The 18,262-nt window shown below is 34.4% G+C and overlaps 1 protein-coding gene across 1 annotated transcript in view; it reads right to left on the reverse strand.

The window, feature by feature from the left end:
- Positions 1 to 18,262, reverse strand: part of TTN (titin) — a 241,485-nt gene that overhangs the window by 120,190 nt on the left and 103,033 nt on the right. Inside the window, exons 101-128 of the mRNA XM_075831506.1 lie at positions 17,916 to 18,125; positions 17,247 to 17,324; positions 17,003 to 17,029; positions 16,848 to 16,910; positions 15,442 to 15,513; positions 13,947 to 14,231; positions 13,432 to 13,500; positions 13,229 to 13,306; positions 12,912 to 12,965; positions 11,983 to 12,060; positions 11,816 to 11,896; positions 11,580 to 11,636; positions 11,116 to 11,196; positions 10,934 to 11,011; positions 9,548 to 9,628; positions 8,936 to 9,016; positions 8,714 to 8,797; positions 8,392 to 8,466; positions 7,416 to 7,514; positions 7,169 to 7,252; positions 6,214 to 6,267; positions 5,650 to 5,724; positions 5,428 to 5,511; positions 4,730 to 5,260; positions 4,159 to 4,233; positions 3,950 to 4,072; positions 3,240 to 3,323; positions 2,924 to 3,004 (exon numbers count right to left, since the gene is read on the reverse strand). Of these exons, the coding sequence (XP_075687621.1) occupies positions 2,924 to 3,004; positions 3,240 to 3,323; positions 3,950 to 4,072; positions 4,159 to 4,233; positions 4,730 to 5,260; positions 5,428 to 5,511; positions 5,650 to 5,724; positions 6,214 to 6,267; positions 7,169 to 7,252; positions 7,416 to 7,514; positions 8,392 to 8,466; positions 8,714 to 8,797; positions 8,936 to 9,016; positions 9,548 to 9,628; positions 10,934 to 11,011; positions 11,116 to 11,196; positions 11,580 to 11,636; positions 11,816 to 11,896; positions 11,983 to 12,060; positions 12,912 to 12,965; positions 13,229 to 13,306; positions 13,432 to 13,500; positions 13,947 to 14,231; positions 15,442 to 15,513; positions 16,848 to 16,910; positions 17,003 to 17,029; positions 17,247 to 17,324; positions 17,916 to 18,125 (2,922 nt within the window). The remainder of the gene's footprint in view (positions 1 to 2,923; positions 3,005 to 3,239; positions 3,324 to 3,949; positions 4,073 to 4,158; positions 4,234 to 4,729; positions 5,261 to 5,427; positions 5,512 to 5,649; positions 5,725 to 6,213; positions 6,268 to 7,168; positions 7,253 to 7,415; positions 7,515 to 8,391; positions 8,467 to 8,713; positions 8,798 to 8,935; positions 9,017 to 9,547; positions 9,629 to 10,933; positions 11,012 to 11,115; positions 11,197 to 11,579; positions 11,637 to 11,815; positions 11,897 to 11,982; positions 12,061 to 12,911; positions 12,966 to 13,228; positions 13,307 to 13,431; positions 13,501 to 13,946; positions 14,232 to 15,441; positions 15,514 to 16,847; positions 16,911 to 17,002; positions 17,030 to 17,246; positions 17,325 to 17,915; positions 18,126 to 18,262) is intronic.

The following is an 18,262-nucleotide window of genomic DNA, read 5'->3' on the forward strand; positions in this document are numbered from 1 at the left end:
AGTAGTATGGCCATTTGTTTCCAGTACTAAAGCATGGATAAGTAATTAGGGCCCACAATCCGAATCAGATTTGTTTCAGAAAAAGCGGTCACTTCTTGTCCACCATTGAACACCATTTTACATTAAAATTAATCTACAAAATAAGCTGAGTTAGTACCGTTCCCATATATCCAGCGATCCTGTGTAGTTTCCCTCCGGCGTGGTACTGGAACATTTCTGTACCACGCCGGAGGGAAGCTGATGATGGAGCTGATCCAATTTTATCCTATGGGCGCAGTTTCGGCATCGGTTGCATTTGTTTTATTGCTGGATGTCTACTTTCGCCAGACAGAAAAACGTTGCATGCAGCATATTCCTATCTGGTTGTAGAATGGCTACAGACGCCGGACCGGTGCACAAAGTGAAGGCATTTCATCAGTTGTGTCTGGCTCAGGCTAAACCCACTGACCTGACGCAACTGATATATGTGAACCCAGCATACTTATGTAAATACTTTACATTACTTATCTTGCATTGTCACTGACTACTACCAGCCTGTATTATTGCCCAGTATTGAATTCACAAATTTGTAAACATCAGTACAGTACAGTAGTTTAATGTAGTAAAAAATAACTGGCCTATTGAATTACAGGAGCTCAGTTAATGTGCTAAGGATATAAGTTAATGTTTCCAATGAAGACAAATCGATCTGTGAATGCAGTACTAGGTTCTGGGTAGACTCTGAATAGCGTTAAGCAAAAGTCTATGCGGGTACACACTGCTGGAGGTCCTCTTATTATTTTTACATTTTTCCTTTCTTTATATTATTTACCCCACAGCCATTAAAATGGGGAGGGAGGGGTAAGAGGGTGTTAATGAAGGAGGGAAGGATATTCTTTAAGGAAAATGTGAGGGGCAGGCTACGCACACCAGAGCACACCAATAGGGCAGGCTGAGAGTAGTAAATTATGTTAGAGTGGCAAGGGGGGGGGGTGTTGAGGGGGGGGGGGTAAGAGAGAGACAGGGGGAAGGGAGAGGAGATAATACGTATGGATCAGTAAAATTGCTTTAAGGGGATGTCAAATAGGGTAACTCATCGTAATAGTATAATATCTTGATTCTTTTCCTATGTTCTTCTTCCCTTACACCTCCTCTTTTTTTGTGGGGGGGGGGGGGTTTGTCTGTCAACTTAATCATGACTCTGAGCATGGCTCATCTGGATTACAAATGGCATTAAATGCGTCTGCTAATACATATTGAGGTCCGGGTAGACCTGGAATTTATTCTGAGTTGACACTCACGTAGAGAATGAAAGAAGGGTGAAAAGAAATAGAGACGAAAATATTCCGTATGAGGATAAAGCATTTTGCACGAGGCTTCTTTCCCTCTCATAAGTGGGAGGGAACAGGTCCAAGCGCCCTCGAAGGCAGAGACTACTGTTTCCTCAGGAACAACTTTCTTGGGAATTTCTGCCACTTTAAGGACAGGATTAAATGCGTCTGCTAATACATATTGAGGCCCGGGTAGACCTGAAATGTATTCTGAGTTGATACTCACGTAGAGAATGAAAGAAGGGTGAAAAGAAATAGAGACGAAAATATTCCATATGAGGATAAAGCATTTTGCACGAGGCTTCTTTCCCTCTCATAAGTGGGAGGGAACAGGTCCAAGCGCACTCGAAGGCAGAGACTACCTCACTCTTATATAGGGTGGGGGGGGGACCATGTCCACTGAGGTATGCAACCCCAGGGGATTTACAGGTGTCAACATATAGGGAGAAGCCAGAGTGATGGAGTGTCTGGGTGTTCAATGGAAATTGAATGTAACTATTCATATATTTTATTGATAAATTTGTTTGATATAAAAAAAACAAAAACATTTTCCCTCTCCCCTATGCCCCCCCTTTTTCACTTCAACTATGATTTATCCCTTATGGACTGAGTAGTTTCAATATAAAGGGGAAGTTCTGGATACAAACCACAAACATTGAATTATTCAGATTGATGCTGTAGTCTGGTGCGCTGTGCATGGGCCTGCTCTATGAAATGATAAGTAAACAATGCCATGTTTTCTTGCTCTATTTTTTTTATTCTATGATATTGTTAAATATGCTTTGCTGAGAAAATAAAGAATTTTGGAAGAACCCCCCCCCCCAATAATCTATAGCTAGAATAATTGACGTTTTCAATTTCAATATACACAAGTTGCTTCTTTAGTTCTTATCAAATATTGAAATATCAGTGCTGGAAAAATGTTTTCCTTGGTAATTTTATCAATACAACTAAAATCTTCTTGTTGAATAAAGTTCAAATTCTTACAATATATATATATACACACATATTAAAAAAAAGGTTATTATAGAGGCTGTAAATTAGAATCAGTTCAAGATAAGTATAACATGATATTTACAAAGTTATTAAACTTTTTATATACATTAAATGTATATATAAACAATAAAATGGTGCTCAGAGTTGTACATACTGTATAGCATCCAAATTATAGCTTTTCTCAATATCCAGTGCACAAAACAGAGAAAAATCAGAACTACTGTACTTTAAAGATCACTAATCACTAATAAAGAACTAATGCAATACGGTGGGTTACCAGAACTAAATACAAAAACAGGTACAGTTGTACATTATTCTATATTTTTGGAATATAAATTAAGTTTATTTCTAACTTTTTATATTAAGTATTTAAAATTTTACTTTTAAAAGGAGTATCTGACACAAAAGCCCAGGCACCAAAAAGACATAAAATATTATTGTCTGTAGTCTTTACATCTAGTTAAGATGGTATCAGAACTAAACTTACCCTGAACATATTGAAATCTGTACTGTAAAATACGTTATGCTGACAAGCTTAATTGATTTTAAAATTTCATTAATTCAATTCAAAGTTTGTTTGCAAATACAGTATAGAGTAGATAAACATTTTAAACTACCTTTCGCTGGTGGAACTTTCACTTTTGGTGCTTCCTCTTCTACCCTCTTTTCAGGAATGGCCTTCTTAATGTCCTTAGAAACTTTAAAAATATAGCAATTTTTAGCCGCTTAAGATGTTAAAAGACTAAAAGATTGGACATACAACACAAAACATTTTTTTTCCTGCATTGAAAGAAAAAGTCTAGTTAGTTATGAAGATGAAGATGCCGAAACACCTTAAGAGTTTTAAGATGATGACAACAGACAACATAGAACATGACAGTGATGAAGATAAGGGGTGGAATCATTTTCTGATAACATGAAGAGTAAATATACCTTCAACATGTACAACTTCTTCTTTTTTAGCTATAGCAATAGATTCCTTTACTTTTGGAACAGGTTTCTTGGGCTCCTCAGACACTTTAAAGAGATCAGTTCACTTAAGATATTTCAAGAGTATAAGGAAGACATAAAACATACAACACTAATCTATTGGTGGAGACTATTCTGGATATGCTTAAATAGATAATTTGCCTATATATATAATACATAAATATTTTTATAACTTTTATAAGTTATATATAACTTTGTCTTATACATATATCTAAAATGTTGAAGTATTATATATCATCACTATTTTATATAACAAAAAGATTATTATTAATACTAATGTTAATGAATATTTTACAACATAGTATTTACAGTTTAAATTGTAAAAGTATTACAAGTCTGTTTGGTCGTATTAGGTGCGTGTTTTCTTTGGAATGTAAAGATGAAAGCTGGCAGTTGAATAGTAATCCATTCTAAGTGTATTGCTTAAATATATCCAGTCATAAAACATATATACCTATAGCTGGTGGCACCTTTTTAGGAACTGCGATAGACACTTTTTCAACTGGTGCTACTAATTCTGGTTCTATTTATTAAAAGAATATACTATATGAAGCACCTGACAGTCACTGACACATAAACAAGAAGAAAACACCAACAACACATACAGTACAAATACATAAACAAGACATAAAGAAAGTGCAATCATAAAACACCTTTTTGCACAGAAACCCTTTCTTTCTTAGAAACAATAGTTGTCACCTTTTCAGCTGAAACGACTTTTTTAGGTGTTTCTGGTACTTTAAAAATATGACGTAAAGATTCAGTGAATAAGAAGACTAAAAGAGCAATAGATTCAACAAACGAAAAAACACAAAGACACGAAGACAAACATAATTTACAGAAGACTGATTAACTATTATACCTTTTGTTGGTGAAACATCTTTTTTAGTAACAGTTACTTTCTTTTCTATGACGACAGTAGCAGGCTTTCCTGGTGCTTTAAAATAGCAAGAAAAAAATAATTATATATATATATATATATATATATATATATATATATATATATATATACATAGAAAATTATAAAGATGTATTTTTTATTTAATATGAAATTGTTTATGTAAAAATATAGTTTTACAAGAAAAAAAGATCTGCCTTTTTCCTAGAAACAACGCTCTGTTCATGGCCTGTGTCTGGTATGGCAGTTCAGCCCTATTTACTTGCATGGGAATGAGCTGGAATAGCAGACAGAACCCATATATACATGTAAATATATGCATATATATATATGTAGATGTGACCCTGTATCTGGAAAAAAAAAAGCAGATCCTTTTTTCCAGTCCTGACCAATCCCTTAGCAATGTAGTATATACTGACTATATTTCAGCATTAAACACATTGCAGTGTTTTATATGTAACCATAAATAGAGCTAACAAGTATGACATGTACAAATACTGACGTAGAAGACATATTGTAAGGTAAAGGCTAGTACCTTTCTCCTCATAAACCACATCCACTGTTTGGTAAAAGCGTTCTTTTTCTGCTGTTATTCCTGTATCAGGTTCCTCATAAGCTTCTTCATAGATGATCTCCTCCTCCTCATCATCATAGGCTTCTCTTCTGGATTCATATGTTATTTCTTCATATCTTTCTTCTTTGTGAGAGACTGCTTCATAAACTTCTTCAGGAGATTCAACGACATAGTATTCTTCAACAGCTTCTTCATATTGCTCTTCAGGGGCCTCTTCTTCATACTGCTGTTCATAAATATATTCTTGTGTTCTATAGATCTCCTCTTCTTCTATCTCTGGCTCTCCTTCATAAATTTCTTCTTCAGTGGCTGCAACCTCTGCCTCATAAATTTCTTTTCTTTCTTCGTAAACACGCTCCTTAAAGATGCCCTCTTTCTTTCTATATACCTTTTCATATACTTCTTTTTCTTTATAAGCTACTGGTTCTGTGAGTTCTGGCTTTTCTTCGTGTACTGCAACTACATGAGCTTCCTGAACTTTTCTTGAAACCACTAACGTTTTAAAAAAATATACATTGATATTAGTACTATTGTTGACCTTTACCTAAGTGGTTTATTTAAGAAAAACAGTTGATGCAGTGTAGTTGATGCTAACTATATTAAAATAGCACTTTGACTAAGCTAAAATATATTGTAACTCCTAGTCCTAAATATTGTACCTGAAACTGGGGTTGCCACTTCTTTTTTGGTTACAGTTATGGCTCGTTTTTCTTCTTCTTTAGTTTTCTTTGGAACTTTAGATACTTTAAAGAGTAATTTGAATTTCACATATAAAGATTAAGGTACACACAGTACAAAGACTGAAACAAGTTAAATTTGAAGAGAATTTAAAGATAATTCACAGTAGGTTATGCTTATTTTCCTTTAAAGCCATAATCTACCTGCTGGTGTGGGAGCTTCAACTTTTTTCGAAGCAATGCGTATCTTAGCTTCTTGTTTCTTTTCAATTTCTGGCACTTAAAAGACATATTAATAGGAGGATTCATGACTTGCCATATACAACAAGTTGTTTTTCACGCATTATATTGAAAGAGGAGTTACAGACAGTACAAGCGACACAGAAGAACAGTGGGACAAACAAAAGATATTGCTTAACTTAAGTTTTAATTTTGCTCTACAATAATATAGTAAATGGGACATTTCTAATGAATACTGCAAGTTTTTAAGAACGTGATGCTGTGAGAAGGTTGCATTTCTTTTAACATTGAAGAAGTATACCCACACATTAAAAAATTCTGAATGACTGAACAAACTTTCTTTAGAGTTTCAAAATGCCATTGAGCATATTTCTCCAATGTAAAAAGAAAACAGCTCTATGAATTCTACTAGTAAAGACTGAACTTAAGCAAGTCTAAAACAGCAAGGACATCTTTGTTACAAAGAACAAATCATTTTAATTTAGCGTACAAGACTAAAGAATTTGCTTGTTCCCATAAGCTTTATACCTTTGGCTGAGGGAATCCTTTCTTCAGGAACTGGTATCTTTGGTGCTTCATGAACTTTGAACATAAGAGTTTTGTATAAGAATATTTTGGAAAACAAGGACACTTACAAAAAAACAAAGACTACTAATATGACTACTTTATTAGACATACATAGAACATTGCACTTCACTATACTAGTAGTTCAAACAAAACAATTAGATACAACACATTCTGCATTATACAACAGCCTGTGCCAATTAAAGTACTGGAAATCAGTAGAGATGAGCGAATTGATTCTAAACTAATCAGATTCAGTCTGAATTTCCCAAAAGTTTTGGGTTTGACTAAATCTGAAAATTTTGAGGTTTGCAGTCTACAAATCGGCAAAATAGCAGTCACCGATCACCATTTTACTGATTAGAAAAAGGAAGAGGGTAGGAGAAAAAAAAACATACTCCCCTGGTCTCCGTAGTGATGCTTCCCTGCTGGCCTCTTAAGATGATGTTGTTTTCTCATATGTGACCACTGCATTCAATCACAGACGGCAGTGGTCACATTTGACAAAACCACATAATCTCTGGAGGCCAAAAGGGATGCGTCAATACAGACGACCAGGGGAGGTGAGTATGGTATTTTTTTATTTTAAGAGTAGAATCGCCTTGTACCCAGATTTCCCTGTTTGTCTCTCTGATGTCTTCTAGGACTATATTCAAACTGGGTATAGTCCTAGAAGACATCAGAGAGTCAGACAAGGCAATTGGTGCACTTGCTATTAGCGGTGAATTTATACGGACTGAATCAAATTGTACAGCTGATTCAATAGAATTGGCCCAGAAACTAATTTTGGCAAATTCGCTCATATTTAGAAATTAGTATTGGTAAGAACTATATTGATTATATAGAAATTTTCACCATTAGGTATCTAATATAATAGGTATTATAGCTACTTGTTAAATATAGAAGCTAATTAAAATACCTCTTGCTGGAGGAGCTTCAGGTTTTTCAGGGGTTGCTATTGGCATCTTTCCAGCAATTTTAGGTTTCCTAACAGCTTCAGGTACTAAGATACAGTAAGATGTAGCATTTAAGAAGTTTATAAATAGACAAAACACTGTTACTAGACATACAAAACACACAGTGATACATATACTAACAACACATTCAATGACCACATTTAAGAAGAAGAATATTGTACTCTTTGTGCGTTTAGGCAGAACATATACCTTTAAGTGGGGCAACTTCTTCTGTTGTGGAGACAGGACTAGGTACCTTAGCTGGTGTAGGTACCTTTTCAGCAATAACCTTCTTAGGCATCTCAGGAACTTTGAAATAGCAAAAGAATTCTGTCATCTCACTCTAAATTTTCAACGTAGCAGGGCATAAGACACACTAGATTTTTTTTACAATAACTAGAAAAAAATAAATGTGTGTGGATACCAGGCAAGACAGAATAAAGGAGTATATACACACAAAAGACACATGTATGACACATGGCTTATAAGACACAACATACTTCATGTATGACATACAGCTTATATTAGTACTCAAGTTATATCATGCACTTGTTGTTTTTTCCTCAAATGGTTTTTTTTATTTGATTTTAAAAGCAAAGATTATTATGCTTTTATTACACATGGATATTATGTTATTCTTATATAATGTAGTTGCATAGAATTTCTTATATTCAATAAAATTGTGCACTCTAGTTAGAGTGTTAAAGCAATGGGTACTACAAGGATGACCCTGTGGGTTGCAGTCAAAGCCACCAGTCTATTTACTACATCAGAGAAGCATTGAACAGCACTGAACAACTTGAGCATTTGGTTTATTCTTGCAAAAAAAAAAAAAATTGCTATGCTAAGCTGCCTTTTGCTGGGGCAGCCTGTTCCTTTTTAGAAATAGCTACAGCCATTTTCTTTGGTGTTTCGGGCACTTTAAAAATATTATTTTTGCGTCAGATATAATGAAAAATCTTATTTTTGTTATATTTCAGTTTTAACCTATAGATATTACAATTATAAATGCATATACCAAAGTTTGCTTTCTTTTCAGAATATGTTATATACAAACACAATCTGTTTTAAATCCAAAATCTCACAGGTAAACCCTTCTAAATGTAAAGTACCACTATGATAGAAAAATGCTATGGGTTGGAATAGAATATAGAGAAAGACGATTGACAAGAATAAAGAGTTATACCTTTGGTGGGCATGGTCTCTTCTTTTTTAGGCAAGAAACTAGGAACTTTCTCCACTGGTGAAGGTTTTGCAGGCACTTAAAGAATATATTTTAATTTTAGAAAGTTGAATTGCAAAGAGTTCCTCTATTCCCATTTTATATTGATTACTGCTATTACAGAATCCACATACATACAAACAAATATAAAGTACACAAAGACATAATCAATTCAATGTGGTCAGTATGGGAATGTTTTGGTATAAAGAATTGTATACATTAGCACAAGCTCATTATTTTGACAGTGGTCAGCTGAGAAGATTTCTCTTTTGTTAACAGCTTGTACCTTTAGCTGATCGAACTTCCTCTACTTTGGGTACAACCGCTGGAACTTCTTCTTCAGGAACTTCCCTCCTTGGCACACCAGCCACTTTAAAGATATGATAATCTCAGTTGTCTTTACAAATACATATCTTGTTTAATAGATAAATAACTAATATGCGTCTAACCACAACAGAACGTCTTACTATGTCGTCTATGTTTGACTAGATCTATAGAAACAAGTTACCTGCAGCAGAAGGCTCTCCCCGTTTTGGTATGGAAACAGGTACTTTTCCCTCTGGAACAGGTCTCTTTGGTGCTTCAGGAACTTTAAATACATTCAAATTATATAACATGAAGTTGTGTTGCATTACACAAACTGACTTTTAAGAAATAATGTTAAACACAGACACGAATAAGTGCCAAGAGTATGTGAAACGGAAGAACCATGGAAAAATACTAGTGACAGACAGTAATACCCAGTGATACACAACATGCCTATGGTCAAATAAAGAATTCTGCTTGTGACATTAAAAGAGTTATACGTAGTAGTTTGTTTGTCTTTCGTGGGTTTTTTTTTTTAGTTTTTTTGCAAGACCATAACACATAGTTATTGCTTTTAGACAAACCAGTTCCAACAAATGTGACAAAGCCAGTTAACATTGTACAAAATACATAAATGTAAGGTAGACATGCCAAACAGTGTTATGAACGTACATATACAGAAAAAGATATCCTAAAACAATAATGAACTTTAAAAAAAAAAAAAAAAGATTCACAAAGAGTGCTTATATCAACAAGCGCAATATGAGCCAGGGTAATTGTTAAACACGTGACATATATTTTAAGCCCAAAATACCTTTGGCTGGAGGTATCCCTGCCTTTTTGGAAGCAGCAGGCAGCTTTTCCTCTGGGACTGGTTTCCTTGGAGCTTCTGGTACTTTAAACAGATTAAAAGTAAAGTATTTATATAATTTAGCTAGTGGGCATATTAGGAGCACAAATAATTTTAAGGACCACAGTAATCTTATTTGCTACTGAGATTAGTGGCTGAAGATTTCTTTTATGTAACTGCTTCACTATTAAATGGGCTGAGTACATAATTAGGTAAAACTTGTAATGCATATAGCAGTATTTCAAAGTCTAAGCTGGGGCCGGCCTCAGCACCAGACTACCCTGGGCAATTGCTAGGGCTTGAGGGTGCCATTGCATGCTGCATATACCTGCTCAAGCCTTGCGTTGGGTTGACAAGGGTCCCAATGTAATTATTTTGCCCTAGGGCTCACATTTACCTGGAGCCAGCTCTGACGTTAGTATATTTATAGTATATAAGCATCTGTTTCTAGAAAGGTTGGCAAGGAGAAGAGGGTAGCAAATACCCCCAGGGTCTCCTTTTAGAACAGATAAGGAGCATTAATGTCACTTTCACAGTGGTTTCATAATCCATAATTCAGTGCATTCCATTATTAGGAAATCTACTGGCCTTCATATGCCAGCCCTTTGATATTTGTTTTAATGAAGTATTAACATAAAGGAAACATCCACAACTTTGGGTACTGAAACTACTTCACTAGATTTGACAAGGAAAAAAGAAGCGGTAATGGAGGTGGTGAGGGTTTCAATCAAATTAAGAAATCAGCGTTTAATCACATTACTCCCCTTTACAGATTATTATATAAAAATAAGCAAACTATCCTATCTAGCAGTAGTTCAAGAAAAGGTTTAGAAGAGTTGACAGGACATAAGCAACAAGAGGTTAAATTTCACACAATGTGAATAATGTCATAAACAATCAGCATGTCAAATACAATCAACAATAAAACACAATTATACTACACAGTTTTATAGCACAGCATTAGAAAGAATACGGAAGGCAGACTCTTAACAAACGATAACAAACAACAGCCAATAAGAGAAAGCAAAAATAAGAAGCTGATAGAAATAAAACTTTGCCCTAAAACTGTTGTGTACCTCTGCCAGGTGGTGCCACCTTTTTGGGGTCAGCCTCCGGTACTTTCTCTTGTATTAAAGTTCTATTTGGCATTTCTAATACATTAAATATGTTTTAAGATGACTATGTATACTATTACAAATACGTGAGACATCCCTAGACAAACACAATAGGACATGGAATGCTGGCAACATAACAGTATTAATTAAAGAGATGTAATGTAGAAAAGTGCAATATTAATGTAATACATTAAACGGTTATCTTATACATAAAAGCTTAGAGGCAGCAAGATACCTTCTACTGAGGGCACCTCCTTCTTTTTAGGAACGAATGCAATTTCCTCTTCAATAGCTTTCTTTGGAGCCTCAGGCACTAAAGATATTTACTAAATTAAATTTTGTTCTAGGTATCATAGAGTTTTTTTCTCAAGAAAAAATTAACACATTTAAGAGATGAATATAATGTCCATACTATACCTTTGGCAGGTGGAGCCACCTTTTTGGATACAGAAACAGGAACCTTCTCTTCTGGAGCCACTTTTTTGGTTGCTTCAGGAACTACAAATATATATTTTTTGTGTAAATTTCCCTAGTTTAGGACTTTTCATGCAAAGATGCTGAATTAGAAGACTAAGGGTTTGTTATAAAGGGGTAGGCACAAAGCATTAAAGACTTTTACCAATACATGGTAAGGTATTAAAACAAAGAGTACATATATAATATATGGTATAAGAATTACAGATGGTATTTTACATATAGTGACAATGATACAACCGGGCAAAAACAAAAGGAAGATTAGAGCCTTTCGTGAGGTTGTTATAAGAGGTCATAAGACAAAGGCCTAAGAGTCATTACATGGACTCAACATACAAACATATACATGTAGACAGCAGATAAATATGCAGTAAAGCTTGCAAGCATCATATACAAAGCTATGATACCTCTAGCTGACGGAGTTTCCTCCTTTTTATGAGCAGGTACAGGCACCTTTTCTGCAGCTTAAAAATAAGATTTAGAGCATTTAATATCAACGTAATATACACACAATACTAATAAGAACTTGTTTACAAGACAGCACAAATAATGAGTGAGTGATTGAAAGACACACTGTAGCAGAATAATAAGCAACACAATTAAAGAAGCCACATAGAGGTATATAGACTATAGGTCTATATACCTTTAAGTGGTGGTACAGTTTCCTTTTTAAGAGTAGTTGGTACCTTCGCCTCTGGTATGGCTTTCTTTGGAACTTTAGGCACTTTAAAGATATTGAAACACTTAACACATGCTTTTTTTTACAACCTAGGTCCACTTTCAGGGAAAGGAAAGAATTGTTATCAATACCTTCTGTAATCTCTTCTTTTCTAGAAATAGACACAGCTCGTTTTTCCTCTACAACCATCTTCTCATGTACAGTGGGAACTATAGGATTTATAAGACATTGTATTCAACTGATGCTCTTAGAGAAAATTATATATGTTAATACATGGCAATAGATCTAGAGATAATGGTTATAGGAAAATACAATGATTGAGAGAGATACTGTATGGAATAATAAAGTAAAATTGTAGGACATACTTGTGCCTGCTGCAGCCCCTTCTACTTGTTGGGCATAGTAGAATTCTTCTGTTGCCCTTTTTTCTGCCACTGAACGTAAGAAAATAGAAAATATTAAACTTTTTAGTGTGTTATTGTATTTATAGATTTAGTATGCAGTAGAAATGTATTTAATTCAACACATTAAGGTTGCAAGAAGCACATTAGTTAGCTGGAAACTTACCATATTAATACAGGTTAAAAGAAAAAGTTTAAAAAAAGCATTTTTTTTATTTTTTTTTACTGCTGGTTAAAATATTTGAATTTTCTTTGAAAAAAATAAATGCAAAACCAACTAGTTAGCTGTAAAATGGGGTTTTGATAGTATTGCCATTGCATTATTGTTGACCTTATTAATGCTTGCAATACTATTTGTCTTACCCATACCTTTTACAGATGTTATTTGTTGTTTCCTACGCATGGAAATAGGAACTTCTTCTTCTGAAACTGCCCACTGACGAGCTTGTACTTAAAAAATAATGTGTATATTCAGGAATTACGTGTATTTTTGCTTTTGCAAAACTGCACTAAAGGGCTTTTAAACAATGTAGCTAACACCAACTGTTAATGTTGTAAAGCATTAGAGTTTCACTTTGGTATTGCTTCACTGTAAGAACTACATATTTTCACACTGTTAATTAGGATAAAAAGAAGAAAATTTATTGAGAAGAACTTACCCCTTCTCGCGTCAATTTCTTCATGGACTGGTACTGGCTTGCCTTTCTCTTGCCCTTTAAAAATATTTTATTTAATTTAAATAAGTAGGAAAGTTAAATATATTAATCTAGAAAGAAAGAAATGGATGAAGTCATTGCCCTGTCTAATCTCTTAATCCCTTGAGTAAATTTGGAGAGCCACAATCAACATTCATTATGATTATTATTAATAATAATAATAATAATAATAATAATAATAATGATAGTAAACAAATAAAAACTTTAGTGTGATCAATCCCTAATTATGGTTGTCTAACTAAAAAAAACAAAGGAGAAACCTTGTCTCCAAGTGCCTGCTTCCTCTTCTCTGGTCACAACTCTTCTTTCAAACTGTTCATCAACAGGCTTCCTCACCCCTGTAAACAAATACATTGTGTTTCCTAATGTGTTTTTGGCCTCTAGAATAGTAACTATAATGTGCTACACAATCTACATTTCCAACTATTCTAATAGCAGGGCAATTTCACATGACTGTATGTACCTGCAGGTGCTCCTGTCTTTCTGGGTTCAATTTCTGGGATCCTTCTTTCAGGTATCTCCTCTTCAATGGCTTAAGAAAAACAAGTCAAATGTCAAAGCAGACAATTTGGACATATATAGAGAGATAAATTAAAAGGTTATTTTTAATAGTAAGTATGTACAATTTGTCTCTATTTAATATATATACTCGGTAATTCATGCCTCCTCATGAGACTCTGAATGTGAGAAAGAAAGTGTTCCATTATGAACCTCCAACACAAGACAACGCAACAGTACTAAGTGCTTTAAGACATGAGACACTCTAGGACAATATGGTTGTCCTATTGGGGTTGTGCAAATATAACACAAACGTTACAATAACGAACATTATCAGTAGCTTTACATGGAACAGTAAAGAAAAACGAAAATAAAACATAAACAAAACAATACCAGACTTTTTAAATATGATACATTTACCAAATAAATAAATATACATATATATATACATATTTCGTCTTTTTTTTTTTTTCAATATACCTTCTTCATAATATTGTTCCCTTCCTCCATAAATTTCTTCCTGATAATATTGTTGTTTTTTCTCATAGACCTGCTCTTCATAATACTCTTTCTCTTCTTCGTAAACATGTCTCTCGTAAACCTCTTCCCTCTTGCCATACTCTTCATAGGCTTCCCCCTCTTCACCATAAGGTTCTTCGATTTCATAAGCTGGTTTAGGTTCACCGTAAACCTCAAAGAACTCTTCCTTCTTTTTGGATACAGCAACAACTTTAACATCTTCAGTTTTTCTTGGTTTTGCAGGGACTTTAAAAATATGCATTTGTGTTACAAATCCAATTCATAGCAAAAAATATAACTATGATGCATGGCAAAAGAGTGATTAGTGAAAAGAAGATTCTTGTGTGGTAAGAAAGTATTGATGAAGCAAGAAAGGTTTAAGTTCAACATCTCAGACCCAGTACACAAAATTCCTAAAGTGGTTTTTCCCATGATGGACATTTATTACCTATCCACGCATAAGGTAATAAGTGTCTCATTGCTTTGGGCCCCATTGCTGGGACCACCACAATCAATAGAACAGGGGTCCGTTAATCCTCTCTTCATGATTGCAGTGAGGAGGTGGAGTTTAAATAGAGCAGCTGTCACTTATGCGCAGTACCACTCCATTCAAAGTGTATGGAACTGCGATTGTGCAGTGAGGAGGAACGGTCATGTAGTGAGAAGGAAAGGGGGGCTCAGGATCCCTGTCCTAGTTATCAAAGGGGTCCCAGGGGTCCTGTGTATAGGTGATAAATGTCCATTGTGGGAAAACCCCTTTATTATGTTGATAAAGAGATAGATGGACAATACAAAAGTCTAAAAAGATGAATATGAGAACGATAGATGATAGATAGATAGATAGATAGATAGATAGATAGATAGATAGATAGATAGATGATAGATAGATAGACAATAGATAGAAATGATCAATTAACACAAATTTCTAAATAGAGAGATATTAGAAAGATTGTTTGACTGATTGACAGACAAAAAGATAGACAGATAGAAAGAATCAAAGATAGAACAAACGTAAAAACAACAAAATAATTAAGTAAAAACTTTTTTCAAAGACTGTGCTAAATTATACAGGAAGAATTTCTTACATTTAACATGAAGACAACTAATGCAATGTCATACACGCACCATATGCTATGTAGTTCAATAATAATATAACATATTTGTATGTATGTAAGTCATATGACATAATTCAAGGCAGTTTGAGAGCCCTTTACATCAAAAATATTCAGACAGACATAAATACAATACATAAGATTAGAATAGGTCCAGCAATATAAAGAAGCACAAAACAGAAAATGAGATGTAAGATGCACAGCCGCTCATAGTATTGCCCATGGAATATTTTAGATACTTAGTTTGATATTATATCATTGAAAGTCTTCCTTCATAGTATAATCAAGCTCAAGCTTATGATATCTGACTACATTAAGAGCTGATACTAGTCCTTTACATTTACCTTTAGCAGGAGGTGCTGGCACAGGAGAAGCAGGTTTTGCTGGGACTTTTTGTTTCTTGCCAACTACAGAAACTTTGATACAATAACACAAGTAAGGATATTTTTTTAAATAGAAATGATTTTGCCCTGTTGTCCCTGAAAGTAGATGCCTATTGCAGATGATTTGTGATTACTATAGCAGTAAACGAAACGGACACACAATATATGTAACACAAATAATACAAAAAGAGGTGTATTTCCAAGAAATTATACATGACAAAAAACACACACATTACAGATCTAGACAGCCATGTAACAAATCGTCTGGTGACTATTATAAATATATATGATATAAGCTATATGTATTATGGAATATTATTTTTTGTGTTGGAATCACGCAGGTAACTACAATACATACGTTAATTTCTACAAAAATATTCTACAATTTTCTCCCAGGCATGTTACAGGGTATACACGAACCATTGGTTCATCTATTAAATCCTGACATCAGATCACTTACTTTTAGTTGGTGGAACTTCTACTCCAATATCTGGAACATCTCTGGTAACCTTTACACCTGGTTTAGGTACTAAGAAGGATACATATATATATATATATTAATCACATTGTAAACTAGTCGGAATAATGACTACTACTTACTACCATGCTACTGCGTTAGCATGGTTAACGCAGCTTAAAAGAGTTTTCTCACCATAAGACGTGATAGCATATTGCTAAGATATGCCATCATTTCTGTTTGGTGGAGGTCTGACAGTCGGGACACCCACTATCCCCAGAATTTAGTGCTCCTTGACAGTTCATACTATCCAGGGACTTAAACACAGTCCCACTTGAAAGAACTGAAGGGATCTCTGTCCTTTTGTTCTTGGGATCAGCTGGGGTCTCAGAGGTCACAACCCACCAATTATAAATTTTTGTGGTATACTAGCAATATGCCATAACATTCTTAGAGGGCAATACCCCTTTAACATATAAGAATTCAGAACTTTAAGGCCTTGAAACTCATGAGATAAACTACTTGGTGGGGGCCATGTGATTAGCCATGAAATAGCATATGTGGTCACACATTACTTTAGTATGATGATTTTGTGTTTAGTAATGAGATCCCACAGTTTAATTACTGAGTTAATGATGTTTTTATTACACTTGTACTCTATATGTACCTCTCTTTTGTTTCTTCACTTCTGGGAGTGGAGGAGGTAGTATGATTTCTTAGAATAAATAAATAGATACCACTTAGTTATACACACTGTAGCAATTTAATGTACTGTATAACAAATTGTAAAACTAAATCTAATAGAAGATATAGGGAGTAAGCACTATATTGAGAAAGGCCATGTAAGCACCAGTATTTTGGATTCCTGAAGACCAATGTGAAATAATACACCTTCAGATTTCTTATATACCTTCAATGATTGCTTCGTCTTCTAAAGGAGCAGATATATATGGTACTCTTGCATCTGGAACATCTAGAAAGAATTAATGATTGTTATATTTTTAACAATTAGAATTAGTGTATATGTTACTAATTGATCTTAAATAATTGAAACTTATGTCTTACCTGGTGGTCTAATTTCTAACTTCATTTCTAAAAAAGAAGGTAACATACATTTGTTAATCAGAATACATAAGATATAACTAAAACAATAAATTATAGGCAAACACCAGTAAATAAGAGGTGCCATTTATGATGGTAGAAGTGGCCATTGTCATTCTGCAGCTGGCATATGATGAGGGTGGTTACTCAGGTATAAAGGAACATCTGAGATTATAGGGGCATAGTTTTGGTGTCCATCAGTACATACCTTTGGTTGTCAGATACAGTTCAGCTGTGCTTGTGGCTTCACCTCTTGGCTCAAGACTGGCAATTACTGAATACACTCCTGCAGAATTGAAAATTATACACTTATTATGCCTTAACATAACAATTTACATTCCAGCTCATGGTTGAGGGGGTCTGTTTTCTGCTAAGGGGTCAACACTAGACATTCCCTTTAATTCTTCTGTTGATTTATTCTGAAAAAAGCAGGTCTGCCCATAAGTACAATTAAAATAACTACATTGCTTTGTTTTCTAATCTTGGTTGGGTTTCCATAATTCCCTTCCCATTATAGTTTTACTGTACATTATATTAGGGAACTTGGCACATGGATAACTTTGACATTAACAACAAATTATAGCCACTAGAGTTAGTGTATTTATCTTTTTATGTTGCACCTTTAAAAATTGAAGGGGTTATCCTAAGGTCAACATTTATAACCTCTTAACAGGATCGGTGATAAATATCTGATTGTTGGGGGCTCCACCTGTGTGGGGTGCAGTGAGGAATAACAGAGGCTCGGAACCCCAGTTCAAGTGATCATTGGGGGTCCCAGTGGTGGGGCCCCATGCAGTCCCACCTTTATCACCTATCCTGTTAATAGGTGATAAATCTTGATCTTGAGATAACCCCTTTAATAAAATAAACAACGTACCTTCATCTTCTGCTGTGACATTATGGATAGTCATGTAATGCCAGCGGCCCTCACTTCTAAAACTGTATTTGTCACTCTCTTGTAACTCCATTGTTCCTTTGTACCATGTGACTACAGCATCATCAAAAGATACCTCACATTCAAAGGTTGCAGATTCATGTTCACTCACAACAATGTTCTGAATAGTTTTCGTGAACTGAATTGCTTCAGCTATAAATAAGAAGTAAATAAAAAGAAAAATACATTTTACAAGAAAAATACATTTTAGCTCTTAAAAACAACTGTGGTATATTTAACATTGTTATCATATATTGTAATATCAGGTAAATTGATAAGATGACATTAAA

This window comes from Rhinoderma darwinii, chromosome 6 (assembly GCF_050947455.1).
Source record: "Rhinoderma darwinii isolate aRhiDar2 chromosome 6, aRhiDar2.hap1, whole genome shotgun sequence".
NCBI classification, from domain to species: Eukaryota; Metazoa; Chordata; class Amphibia; order Anura; family Rhinodermatidae; genus Rhinoderma; species Rhinoderma darwinii.